General features: G+C 48.0%; 1 protein-coding gene across 1 annotated transcript; it reads left to right on the plus strand.

The window, feature by feature from the left end:
- Positions 1-6464: 6464 nt before the first annotated feature.
- LOC144894197 (protein FAM200C-like) lies at positions 6465-12754 on the plus strand. Its single transcript, XM_078786293.1, has 2 exons — positions 6465-7740; positions 12474-12754. The coding sequence occupies exons 1-2, from the start codon at positions 6465-6467 to the stop codon at positions 12752-12754; spliced, it is 1557 nt and encodes a 518-aa protein (XP_078642419.1).
- The last annotated feature ends 360 nt before the right edge of the window (positions 12755-13114 follow it).

Below are 13114 nucleotides of genomic sequence, written 5' to 3' on the forward strand. Positions count from 1 at the left end.
GAAACATGATCGCGTTCATTCCTATCTGTTTCCTTTTCGTAAATGGAATAATCTTTACTTCAGTTCCTCTCAGGATCTTAGCTTTGTCGAGTGCCTTCAACTTCACCCGGGGGAAAGCTGCTGTTGTCTGTGGATCTGGCAAAGGTGGTGCCGGAGAGGTGACTTCGATCCAACCCATTGAGTGAAAGGGAGTGTTTCCGTGAATAGAGACAATGTTTAAATCTATATTGTCTCCAACAAACTGAGTGACTGCATTGTTTGTTTCCCCAACCTCCATAAAGACCACCTGATCATTACTTGACAATTCACTTTCACTGGCTGGCACTTTGGCTGTCATCACTGATTGATCCTCAAGTGCAGCATCAACCGCAACCTCATCATTGATCTGTTCATCGGTTTCCTCCACAATGGTGTCAAGAGTGCCAGAAGTATCTGGAACATCATCTCCACTCCTACTATTAAGGAAGCAGTATTTGTAGTTTTGTGTCTCCGTGTAAGACTCAGTGTATCCCAGCCGGTGGAACTTGTTGAGCATCCATTTATACCCAAATCTATGATCAAGTTGTATGGCAAGCCCCATTTGGTGTGGCAATACTCCAGACCGAGGTCGACAGGCCTTAATAAAATTCTGCCCCCAAACGGCAACTCTTTCGTCTGTCTTGGCAATCAAGAACATCTGCAGGCTTGCAGGAACAAGTGTCAGCTGACTATCGATGTCAGTCATACTGTGTGTGGTGGGGTATGACTTTGGACCTAAATCAATCAAGGCAATATCATTGGATATGAACTTGAGTGCCGTCTTTATGATCTGCGTCTTCTCATCTCCATGGTCAAGATTAGCATGATGCTCTCGCAGAATATTGTCGTTGCCATCTTTGAGACAGAGTACATCTGCCCTTCTTTCCTGTGTTGTGAAATACAAGGTGTCTTCGTATTTCTCTAGAAGTTTTATCTTTAGCCAATGCTTTGAATAAGAAAGGCTCTTCTCTGGTGACTGATCAAACTCCTGCAGCTTTTCATGGACTTGGTCCATGTTCATTACCCCATGCTCTAATTCTGAGTCTAACCATTCGCAGAATTCAATAAAAACTGCCTCTCGCTCCTCATCAATACTCCTCTGTCCTCTCTTCCTTTTTCCTTCCTCATCAGTCTTGGACAAACTGTCACCTCTCGCAAACATAAGTTTGCATCGCAAATGTTACAGTGTTTCTTCTGCTACCAAGTCGTTGATCCCTTCCAGGCGTCCAGTGACTTCAGTGCCCCAGTCATCCCCGCGACTCCGTGCTGTCTTCAGCAAGCTTGCCTTCAGTGTATCTGCAGTCAAATTATCTGGCACTCTGTATTTCTTTCTAGCTTGTGCTGGATTATTTTTGTAGAGCTGGGCTGGTTGGTTGCAAAGAATGCATACATCCATGTACAGGAGGTCAACTGACTGATCTTCTAGAACTGCAGCCAGTTGATGAACTGAACTCACAAGTAGTGCGTCTTCTCTTCAACTTTGATGACTCTTTCTCTGCCTTTGATGCTTGAGCTGACTTCTTGGTGGTTGCAACAAAGTTGTTGTACAGATCATTTTTACACTTCTGGTGGTACCTCAGTTTTCCTTCCTTTTGAGCCTCCTTCATACATTCCACAACAGTAACATTTTCGACAGTTTCTGCTTGTTTCAATAAAGTTGAGTATCCCTTTGGAGTTGCCTGTATGAGCCTTTCAGCTGGTGTATCCGAGCATGCACAGATGAAGCAATTGAGCACAGGTGGAGTAACGTCTTCATCCATATTGCTAGACCCCATGTCCTGCAAAGTAGAAAATGAGATATATTTAGAAATTATTTTTCCACAAAGGAGTGTCTGTGGTGAAATATAAATGTTAACAATTTAGTTAACAGATTTTCATATGTTTCCCTTACTAGTAGTGAGCATTGTCGAAGGAACGTCACCAGGGAACCTTTGAGCCTATAAAGGAAGTCCTGCCTTCAGCGTTGTGATCGCTGGGACTGTTCACATCTGCGTGGCAGATCGACATCGGATTCGGATGAACCCTCGTCGCATAAGTTTGCCGCAAGTACAAGCCCGCTGCCACTGGGACTCGTGCGCGTTGCGCGGCGTTCGCAGGACAAGGTTGCCACGTCGGCTGGGTTCGCCTTCCTCGGTGGGTTGCCGAGGACGTGTGTGCACGCCAGCGGCCTTTGAAGGAGATGGTGCGGTTTGCGGCTGCTCGGTGTACGTGCATGTTGGGAGTGTCTTTGGAAAGCGCCCATACCACCGCCATTGTGCGGGAACTGGATCATGTGATCTCGGGGTTGTTTCACCCGTCCAAACCTCAATTGACTTTGAGCAGCCATTGATCCGACGATCGCCGGAGCAACTCGATGTCGCCTTGGAGGAGTACAGAGACATTGGGGGGGAAGTGCCGTGAGTTGGGTTAGAGGGATATATAAGGTGGTACCATCTTAAATGTTGTGATTGTAATTGTGAATTGATGTATTCACCCTTTATGTGTTTGGGATTGTGAATATGTCCTTGTTCGTTCATAACCCTTTGTGTGGTCTCCTTAATGATCTGATTGATTTCCCCAAGAATAACATATTTTTCTGCCGGGGCTCCCCTCGAGGTTCGGAGGTCACCGAGACCAGGTAAATAGGGGAGGACCCCGTAACAGATATTGGGGCCTTGTCCAAATTGATATTTGTGGACTCGCAATTGGGTCTGCGTCCGGGAGATAAAAAAATTCCTAAATTTAGTCCGGGAAAGAATTCCCAAGGTTGGAACTTTTTCCAACATTCCCAAATTGTTTTCCAAAAACAAACAACAACAACAACAACAACAACAAAAAATATATATATATATATACTTTTGTTTTTGTTTGTTAGAAATTTATTGTGTGAAGGTAAACAGGTGTTACCAGTAGTCACTATGGCGTTTGACGCAGAGAAGTTTACGGTGACCCGAGTGAAGCGCATTTCAGAGCGTTAGTAAAATCGGACCTCTGGAAATTGGCTAAACATTTTAGCTGGGAGGTCCAAACTAATATGAGGAAGGCAGAGTTGCAGACAGTGGTGATACAATCTATGGTGGGATTAAAAGCATGGGAAGGCGTAGCCTGGGATTGGTTACCAGAAGAACAAGAAAATGTGGAGCTCCGGAAACTGGAGATGCAATTACGGAGCCAGGAAAGGGAAAAAGCACAGGAGCGAGAACTCCAGGAATGGTTAGAAGAGAAACAAGCAGAAGAAAGGAGAGTGGAAAGAGAACTCCAGGAAAGGTTAAAAGTACTGGAAAGAGAACTCCAGGAGAGGTTAGAAGACAAAAAAACAGAGGAAAGGAGAGTGGAAAGAGAACTCCAGGAAAGGTTAGAAGACAAAAAAAAGAGAAGAAAGGAGAGTGGAAAGAGACCTCGAAGCAGAGGAGAGAAGAGCCGAAAGGGAGTTAAAGGACCGTGAATTGGCGCATCAGCAGGAAATTAAAGTCAAGGATCTGGAGTTAATAAGAGAACGGGGAGAGGTACCATCCCTGCTGACTGGTTCGACACCTAGTCAGAACACCTGGGATGTTGGCAGACATGCGAGGCTGGTCCCACCCTTCAATGAGAAGGAGGTAGCCAAGTTTTTTCCACACTTTGAGAAAGTGGCTCGACAGTTAAACTGGCCTGAGGAGTACTGGTCCATACCAGTGCAAAGTGTTCTGGTGGGTAAAGCTCAAGAGATTTATTCGGCTTTACCGATTGACCAGTGTGCAGATTATGAGGTATTAAAGAAACACCTTCTCAAAGCCTATGAATTGGTCCCGGAAGCTTACCGGCAGAAATTCCGGAATGCCAGGAGGAGGGAGAGTGAGACCCACGTGCAGTTGGCCAGATTGAAAGAAACCATGTTTGATAGGTGGTGCGATTCGAAAGGAGTTGGGAAAGACTTCGAACTATTGCGACAATTGATCCTGGTGGAGGAATTCCAACAGTGTGTCCACGAGGACATTAAAATACACCTGGAGGAAAGGAAAGTACCAAAGTTGTATGAGGCAGCAACCATGGCAGATGACTATGCCTTAACCCACAGGATGGGGTTCCACCACCCTAACTTCTCGCCTAGACTTAGCCAGTGGAGCTATGGTACAGCAGGGGCGGAGAACGAAAATTCATGGGGGTGGCCTCGAGAGGAGGACCACATCACGACTTCTGGAGGTCGGAAGTCAACGGTTTCAAGGCAGTCGTATCCTCCGTGGGCCTCGAGGCAGACCATGAGGTTCTCCTCCGGGCCTGCTTGCGCTTTTTGCCCTAAACCGGGACACTTGATGTCCCACTGTCATGCTTTGGGAAATGAAAATCGGGAGCGGAGTCCAACTAGTACCACTCCGAATGCGATGGCAAACGTGAGGAATCACCCGCAGAAGAGTTACCAACCATTTATTTATGAGGGGTTTGTCTCACTGGAGGGAGACTTGACTAACCCAAGACCTGTTAGGGTATTGAGGGACACAGGAGCACATCAATCCTTAATGCTTGAATGCATTTTGCCATTGTCGGAGGGTACAGCAACTGGTGATAGTGTTCGGTTACAGGGGATCGGTGGCTGGGTTAGCGCTCCCCTTCACGTCATCAATCTAGAGTCTGATTTGGTGACAGGACTGGTCACTGTGGGGTTGCAAGCCACTCTTCCTGTAGAGGGAGTATCAGTTGTGGTTGGGAATGATTTGGCTGGGGGTCAAGTTTCTAGTAACCTGATGGTTGTGAAAAAGTCCGACATGGGAAATAACACCACACCAGTCAGGGATGTAGGCAATGTTGGCAAGCTCTTTGTAGGTGGACTGAACTTCAAAACAAAGGAAGATGTTCTGGAGTCTACCTTCAGCCAATATGGACCGCTTTTGGAAGTGCTGCTGATAAAAGACAGGGAGAGACAGAAGTCCAGAGGGTTTGGCTTTGTCACGTTTGAAAACTCAAAGGACACCAGAAATGCAGAAAAGGATCTGAATAACAAGGAGTTGGAGGGTTGGACCATAACAGTAGGGAAGGCATTTTGTAGGCGTTGAAGGGGCTACAGAAGAGGACAACTTGTCGGTAGTTTTGGTGGTGGCCGCAGCCGATATTGCTATGGAGGCTCCCAGAGTTACGGCAGCTCCCGAAGGAATGACTATAGGGGTAGCGACCGAGAAGGAGACCGTTATTCATGGGACTACAGTGACAAGTGGTCCAACCGTGAATATTAGGGAAGTTAGAAAGAGTTGAAGCACTGAATGCTGCGGAGCAGCCGAGCCAACATTCCTACACGGATTAACCGTGAACGCCACATTCCTAAAGGCGTCCAGGTAGTGAACTTTCCTACATGGATAAACCATGAGTGCCACGTTCCTAAAGGCGTCCATGTAGTAAACGCTCCTGCAGGGACTAACCGTGAACTCCACGTTCCTAAAGGCGTCCATGTAAGGAATACTCAGCTTGGCCTCCCAGGAAAAAGCGCTATCAATGGGCTTGGGTGGTTTGTTTACAAAAGTTGGCCTGCAAAGAAAGTTTTCGCTGGGGTCAAACTTTTTCCTGATAGGGGGAAGTGTTATGGGTTCGGCACTCATTCCTAGTGTTGTTGTTATTATTGTGGGTCCAAGTATTGGGATTGTTGTTGTTTAAAGGAAATCCGGATCAAGACCGGAAGAGGTGGAGCGAAGAAAAGGGAGGTGGGAGGAGATCGGAAAGAGACGTGGTGGTGGAAGCTCCGTAGCGAACATTGTCGAAGGAACGTCGTGAGGGAACCTTTGAGCCTATAAAGAAGTCCTGCCTTCAGCGTTGTGATCGCTGGGACTGTTCACATCTGCGTGGCAGATCGAGATCGGATTCGGATGAACCCTCGTCGCATAAGTTTGCCGCAAGTACAAGCCCGCCGCCATTGGGACTCACGCGCGTTGCGCGGCGTTCGCAGAACAAGGTTGCCGCGTCGGCTGGGTTCACCTTCCTCGGTGGGTTGCCGAGGACGTGTGTGCACGCCAGCGGCCTTTGAAGGAGATGGTGCGGTATGCGGCTGCACGGTGTACGTCCATGTTGGGAGCGTCTTTGGAAAGCACCCATACCACCGCCATTGTGCGGGAACTCGATCACGTGATCTCGGGGTTGTTTCACCCATCCAAGCCTCAATTGACTTTGAGCGGCCATTGAACCGACGATCGCCGGAGCGACTCGACGTCGCCTTGGAGGAGTACACAGACATTGGGGGGGGAAGTGCCGTGAGTTGGGTTACAGCTGCGGTCTTAACCTGTGGGGCACGCCCCCCAAGGGGGGCGTGAGCAATTTTCAGAGGGGGCGCAGGATGGCAGTATAAACGTCTAAATAACCCCAAACGGAAATTATAATCCCCCTACTGAAAAAAAATAATTAACTGAAAAGATAGCGCCTTATATAATTCCTAGTTTGTTTCAGTCTCAACTAACACTTCTTTTTTTCTTCCGACAGATTATTAACTGGATTCGAAGTCAATGGCAATGAGTGCGAAAAAGAGGAAATACCAAGACGAGTACATCAAGTTCGGATTTGTGGCACTTCAAAAGGGTGACGCAGAGGTTCCTCAGTGCGTTATATGTTACAAGACTCTGAGCAATGATGCCATGCGGCCAACACGTTTGGAACGCCACTTGAGGACAACCCATCCTGAACTAGCAGACAAATCACAGGCATTCTTTGTGGCGAAAAGGGAAGCCTTGAAGCGAGCTAAGTTGGAGAGCAGTGGGACATTTCGGCAACAGACGTCAAAATTTGTTGAGGCATCCTACGAGATTGCCCTGCTAGTAGCAAAGAACAAGAAGAGCCATACAATCGGAGAGATTCTCATTAAACCGAGTCTACTGCGAGCGGCAGAGCTCATCCTGGGGAAGGATAGTGCGAACAAACTCTCGGCTATCTCCCTGTCGAACGATACCATCAAGGGACGGATCGATGAAATGTCTCAGGACATCAAAGAACAAGTGACTGACCAGATAAGGGCCTCGCCTGTCTTTGCCATCCAATGCGACGAAACGACAGACGTGGCTCAGTGTTCTCAGCTGCTCATGTATGCTCGTTTCATATTAGGCAACAGCGTGAAGGAGGAAATGCTATTTTGTCATCCCCTGGAAACTTACACGACAGCAGTGGATGTCTTTGAAGTGGTATCGAAGTTCTTCGAAGAAAATCGGCTTTCATGGGACGCATTGGTAGGTGTTTGCACAGACAGAGCTCCGGCCATGCTTGGCTCACATTCGGGTTTCGTTATGAAGGTGAAACAAAAGAGTCCCTCTGCTATTGGTACACACTGCGTTATCCATCGTGAGTCCTTAGCATCTAAGACCCTGCCCACTGAAATGAGGGATTTCCTGAACCTGGCTATCAAGGTAGTCAACTTTATCAAAGGTGGAGCCTTAAACAGTCGCCTGTTCAAACAGCTGTGCAAGGACTTGGACTGCGATCATCAAGCCTTGCTTTTCCACACAAACGTGCATTGGCTTTCGAAGGGAAACATGTTGGGGCGAGTCTACGAGCTGAGGGAAGAAGTCGCAACATTCCTAGATGTGCAGCGGAAGGCGGATCTCTACAAAATGTTCCAGTCCCGAGAATGTCAACTGTCTCTAGCTTACCTCGTAGACATCTTCGAAGCACTCAACGGTATCAACCAAAAACTGCAAGGGAAGCACATAAACATTATCATGCAATACGACGCCATTCGAGCCTTCATGGCTAAACTCGACCTCTGGAAATGCAGAATGGAGGCCGGAAACATAGCTTGTTTCCCAAACTTGGACTCTGCCGTTCCGGACGGCCTTCTCGATTCAAAGTTAAAGAACCAAATCTCTCGCGAGATCTTGGAGACGGCGGCAGGGATTTTCGAAGCTCCACACGGTCTCTACGTTTTTCGAAGTTAAGTCTGTTCACAATTGTATTTTGTCGAAACTGTATTTATCTTTCGGTGTGTGAAGTTATTGTGTGCAACTTTGGTTGTTTCTCGGTGTTTATCTTTCATAAATTGATCGTCTGTTTGCCGTGTCGCGAGCAAGGCCTTGTACAGTGTGCACTGTACAACCTTGAGGCTTTGTTTTTCTCTCAGTGGTCCGTCGTTTGTGATCCAATAACTTTCGTTCTCTGTATTCCCAGGCTTTTCACCCATAGCCTACTTCCTTGTGTAAATCTCAACTCAAAAAAAAAAAAAAAAAAAAAAAACATTTCCTTCTCTGTTCTCATTCGTTTATTCATTCTTATTCGTTCGTTCGTTCTTCGACCACGTGTTTCTCCCCCATTTCCCCAGATAGTTTTCACTCATTAACCTTCAATGTTTACACTTTCCCCTCAAGTTATGTATTCCGTCATATTTTATAACACCTTTTTCTTCTTCTTCTTTAAAAGGCTGCTTTCGACTTGCTCACCAAATCAATTCATCCCAAAAAAAATATCCATCTCCTATAGTGCCTTTGTTCTACATTCCCTAAACTCTCCTGCACTCCATCCTCCATCCAGCGTCCTTAAACGTATTTTTAACTCGAAGGTCACAAGAAACTCATTTTGCAATAAATGTTCGTTTCCCATAAATCGTACACTTTCAAAAATCCAATCTCACCCCTCCCCTCCAAATCTTCCCCATAACCCCTCCCCTCCAAATCTTCCCCATCACCCCTCCCCTCCAAATCTTCCCCATCATCCATCCCTTTCAAATCTCCCCCCTTGCCCCCTCCCTCCTAAACTACTCCCTCACCCCTCCCCGCCAAGACGCCCCCTCGCCCCTCCCCTCCTAGACTCCTGCCTCACCCCTCCCCTCCAAATCTCCCCCATATCCCATCCCTTTCAAATCCCTCCCCTTGTCCCTTCCCTCCCAAACTCCCCCCTCACCCCTCCCCTTCAAATCTCCCCACCCTCATTGCTTCTCAATTTCCCCCCGCTCACTCCCCCTCCTCAAAGCGTCCTCCCCGCTTCTTCCCCCTTCAAACTCTCACCTCCATCTCCCCCAACCTTCTGCCTCGCTCTTCCCCCTCCTCAAATAACACCTCATTGTGGCTCACCCAATCACCATCAAACCTTTTGTCCACCCCATCCTTCCCTTTCTCCGAGCTATTCTGAAATCTCTGACACACCTTCAACAGCTCTCCCTACCTCTTCCACCTCTTCCACATCTTACCCTACCCCTCCTCCCCCCTGTTCTGTATCTGATGCTCCCCCTTCCTCTTCATTAACGGTATGGACCTCAAACATCCGGGGCCTTCGTTCAAACTTAACTGATCTCTCCATACAGGTTGCTTCTGTCAAACCAGACGTGATCTGCTTAACAGAAACTTTCCTCCTTTATGATGTCTCTGATTCCATAGTATCTCTCCCGGGCTACTCCCTCCTCCGGTATGATAGACCTGAGCCTCGTCCTGGAGGCGGGGTTGCTATCTTTATCAAAAACTCTCTTCCTCACTCGCCCTGCACTGCACTCTCTCCACCTCACCCCCAGGAATACCTCTGGCTACGGCTTCCCCTTCGCTCCCACCTCTTGTTCATATGTGTGTTGTACCGTCCACCAAACAGTGATGACTCCATCTACATCTCGCTGTCTGATGATATGGACCAACTTCTATCTACTCATCCCAACTCTCTCTTCCTCATATGTGGTGATTTCAACTGTCATCATGCCAGTTGGCTGGGTGTGGGTACCTCTCTCACCAGCCATGGCTCCTCAGCAAAGGACTTCTGCGACTCACTGGGACTGACACAATCTGTCAATTTCCCGACCCGGATCTCAGTCAACGGAACATCTTCTCTTCTGGACTTGGTTATGACTAACTTCCCTGAAAATGTCTGCTGCTCTTCTTCTGCTCCGATCGGATCATCTGATCATGTCCTTGTTAAAGTGGACATCTCTCTGACCATCCTCAGGGAGCCTGCTCAGCGTCGACGAGTCTGGCATTTCACTCAGGCCAACTGGCACGGTCTTCAAGCAGCCATCAATCATCTGGACTGGTCTCCCATCTCTACCACCTCTGACATCAACTCATCCTGGGAATTCTTCCAAAGTAAATTGCTCTCTCTCATGCACAGATTTATCCCATCTCGTCTTCAGTTGTCATACCCTTCCTCCCGTCCATGGTACACGGAATCTTGTGGTGAGGCTGTTGCCCAGAAACAACTTGCCTTCGTCTCCTGGAAAGCAAATCCAACGGAAGGAAATCTCATTTCCTTTCACAAAGCCCGAAACAAGTGTGTGTCCACCCTCAGGAGAGCCAGGAAACAATATCTCTCCGTTCTCAAGACCCAACTCTCTTATCTGTCTCCCTCTTCCAAATCCTGGTGGCGTCTGGTCAAATCCGTTTCTGGTGTTTGTTCCCCCTCCATCCCCTCCCTTACCTCAAACGGCTACACAGCTGACTCCGCACGTGAAAAAGCTGAATGCCTCAACTCTGTGTTTGCCTCTAAATCTTGTGTCCCAAACCCATCCCTCTCTGTACCCACCATACCCAGTCGTACCCTGCTGCTCCTGGACTCCGTGTCCTTTCCTCCTGACAAGGTGGAAAAGTTTCTGTCAACCCTCGACTCTGATTCTGCAACTGGACCCGACGGCATCAGCCCACGGGTCCTAAAATCCTGCTCTGCTGCTCTATCTCACCCTCTCTCTGTTCTCTTCACCCTCTCTTTTGCTCAAGGTCAACTGCCATCTGCTTGGAAATCAGCCAACATCACCGCTTTGCACAAAAAAGGTGCAAAAACAGATCCTAGCAACTACAGACCAATCAGCCTTCTCCCAATTATCAGCAAAGTCATGGAATCCATCATTGCTTCTGATATGAAATCTTTCCTCTTCTCCAATGGCTTGATCTCTGATCATCAATTTGGTTTCAGACCAGGTCACTCTACTCTGGACATGCTGCTTCTGCTGTCTCAACAATGGATGGAGGTCCTCAATGCCAAACAGGAAATTAGAGCTGTCTCCCTCGACATATCACGTGCCTTCGACACGGTCTGGCACCCCGCTCTGCTCACCAAACTCTCCTCCTTTGGTATCCATGGAAATCTCCACGCATGGCTGGCGGACTTCCTCTCTAGTCGTCGTCAACGTGTGGCCCTGAATGGGTTTCTCTCATCTCCTCTTCCTGTTCAGGCTGGAGTTCCCCAAGGCAGTGTTCTGGGCCCCGTGCTTTTTCTGGTCTTCATCAATGATCTCTCTGACTCTCTCGAAAATCCTCTCTATCTCTTTGCTGATGACTCCACTCTCTGCCGCTCCATTCCTCTTCCCTCAGATCGGCAGTCTGCTGCCTCCTCACTCTCTGAAGACCTGGACAAAATCACAGACTGGTCAAACAAGTGGAACATGTCTTTCAATCCTGACAAATCTCACACTCTTACTATGTCTCTCCGAAAAGATCGACTGGACAACCCTCCCATCTACTTTCTCAACAATCCTCTCCAAGAAGTTCTGTCGCTCAAGATTTTGGGTCTCACTATCTGCCATGATCTTTCTTGGGAAAACCACATTTCCAAGCTGGCCTCCAAAGCCAGTCGCCGACTGGGCATCCTCCGTCGTGCGAAGTCCTTCCTCGGCACACCTGAGCTCCTCACCACATACAAGGCTTTCATCCGCAGCTCAATGGAATACTGTTCTCCCCTATGGGCCGGTGCTCCTGCCTCACACCTAGCTCGGCTTCACGCTGTTGAAACCAAAGCTTTCAGAATTATTGGAATCTCCCGCGATGAAGCTATCTCTGAGGGCCTTTCACTCACTCACCGCAGGCAGGTAGGTGGTCTTTCTGTCTTCTACCGACTCCTCTCCGGCCTTGCACCCCCAGCTCTCTCTGTGCTCTGTCCCCCAAATATTCCTACAGGTCGCACAAGATCTGCCAGCAACCCTCTGATGGTTAAACTGCCGAAATCTCGGCTCTCCGCTCACCTTCACTCTTTCATTCCTCTTTTCTCCCGCCTCTGGAACAAACTCCCTCACTCCCTTCAATCCCACTCCTCCCTCCAGGTCTTTAAAACAGCTGTTCACCACCATCTCTTATCTTCCCCCATCCAAAACCTTGATCTTTTCTACCCCCGCTAATTCACCCCAGATCCACCTTGTTTGAAATTCCAACTTCTTTCCTGGAAGTCCTGGCAGTGTCCATATGTTTTATACCTCTCCCACTGCCCCCTTCCCACGCCCCCCCCCCCCCAAAGCCCTCGCCCTCTCTCAGATCTCTCGATGTCTCCATGTCTCTCGGTCCCTGCTCTCAAATGTTGTGTTTGTGTCCTTCCCCCTCTCTCCCCATCTTGTCTACCGCTCCCTATGTTATATGTTTTATGTGTCGGTTTGTCTTTCTGTGTGTTCATGTGATTAATGTTCGCTCTTTCACGAGCCTCGATATTGTATACAAAAAAAAAAAAAAAAAAAAAAAAAAAAAAAATCATCGATCATCTGACTGACTCAAAGCGGATTTTCATCCGCTACTTTCCTGACTTGGACGAAAAGCAAAAGACCTGGAAATTCATCAGAAACCCATTCCAATGCGACGTAGCTGATGTTTCGGATGAGGTCCAGGAGGAGTTTCTGGAGCTGAAGTTCAACTCCTCGGCTGAGGATGACTTTGAAATTCTGGACCTGGAGACATTCTGGGTCAAGTATCTTCCTATTTATCCTCTGATCTCGCTTCAAGCTGTTCGGATTCTGATGATGTTCGGATCCACGTATCTCTGCGAGGCTGCATTCTCCGTGCTGGTCGCTGTCAAGACCAAATACAGAAGCAAGCTGAACGTTGAAGGAGATCTGCGCTGTGCTCTCTCTGGCACACGACCATGAATTCCGGATCTGATAGTTAAGAAGCAGTGCCAACCATCTCACTAAAATTTAGTGAGATTTTTGGCATTGCTTCTTTAGTGACTAAATTGTTGTTTCATTGATTTTGCGTCCTTTGACGTGACATTTCAACAAACGTGTTTTGTGTAGTTACCCTTTCCTTTCATCGATCGGTGCCTTGAGCTTGTTTGCGTTTTGATGCAATAAAACGAGGTTTGTAATCTCTCCTTTGTTATTTTGAAAGAACATTATCTGTTCAGGGGTACCAGATCCAGTGTTTGAAATAAGCCAGGGCCCGCTAGGGCCCGGCCCTGGCTGCCATGCTTAGGGCCCTGGCTGTTAACAGAATCTACGTCAATAGCC

This window comes from Myxine glutinosa, chromosome 1 (assembly GCF_964187855.1).
Source record: "Myxine glutinosa chromosome 1, kmMyxGlut1.1, whole genome shotgun sequence".
Classification (NCBI taxonomy): domain Eukaryota; kingdom Metazoa; phylum Chordata; class Myxini; order Myxiniformes; family Myxinidae; genus Myxine; species Myxine glutinosa.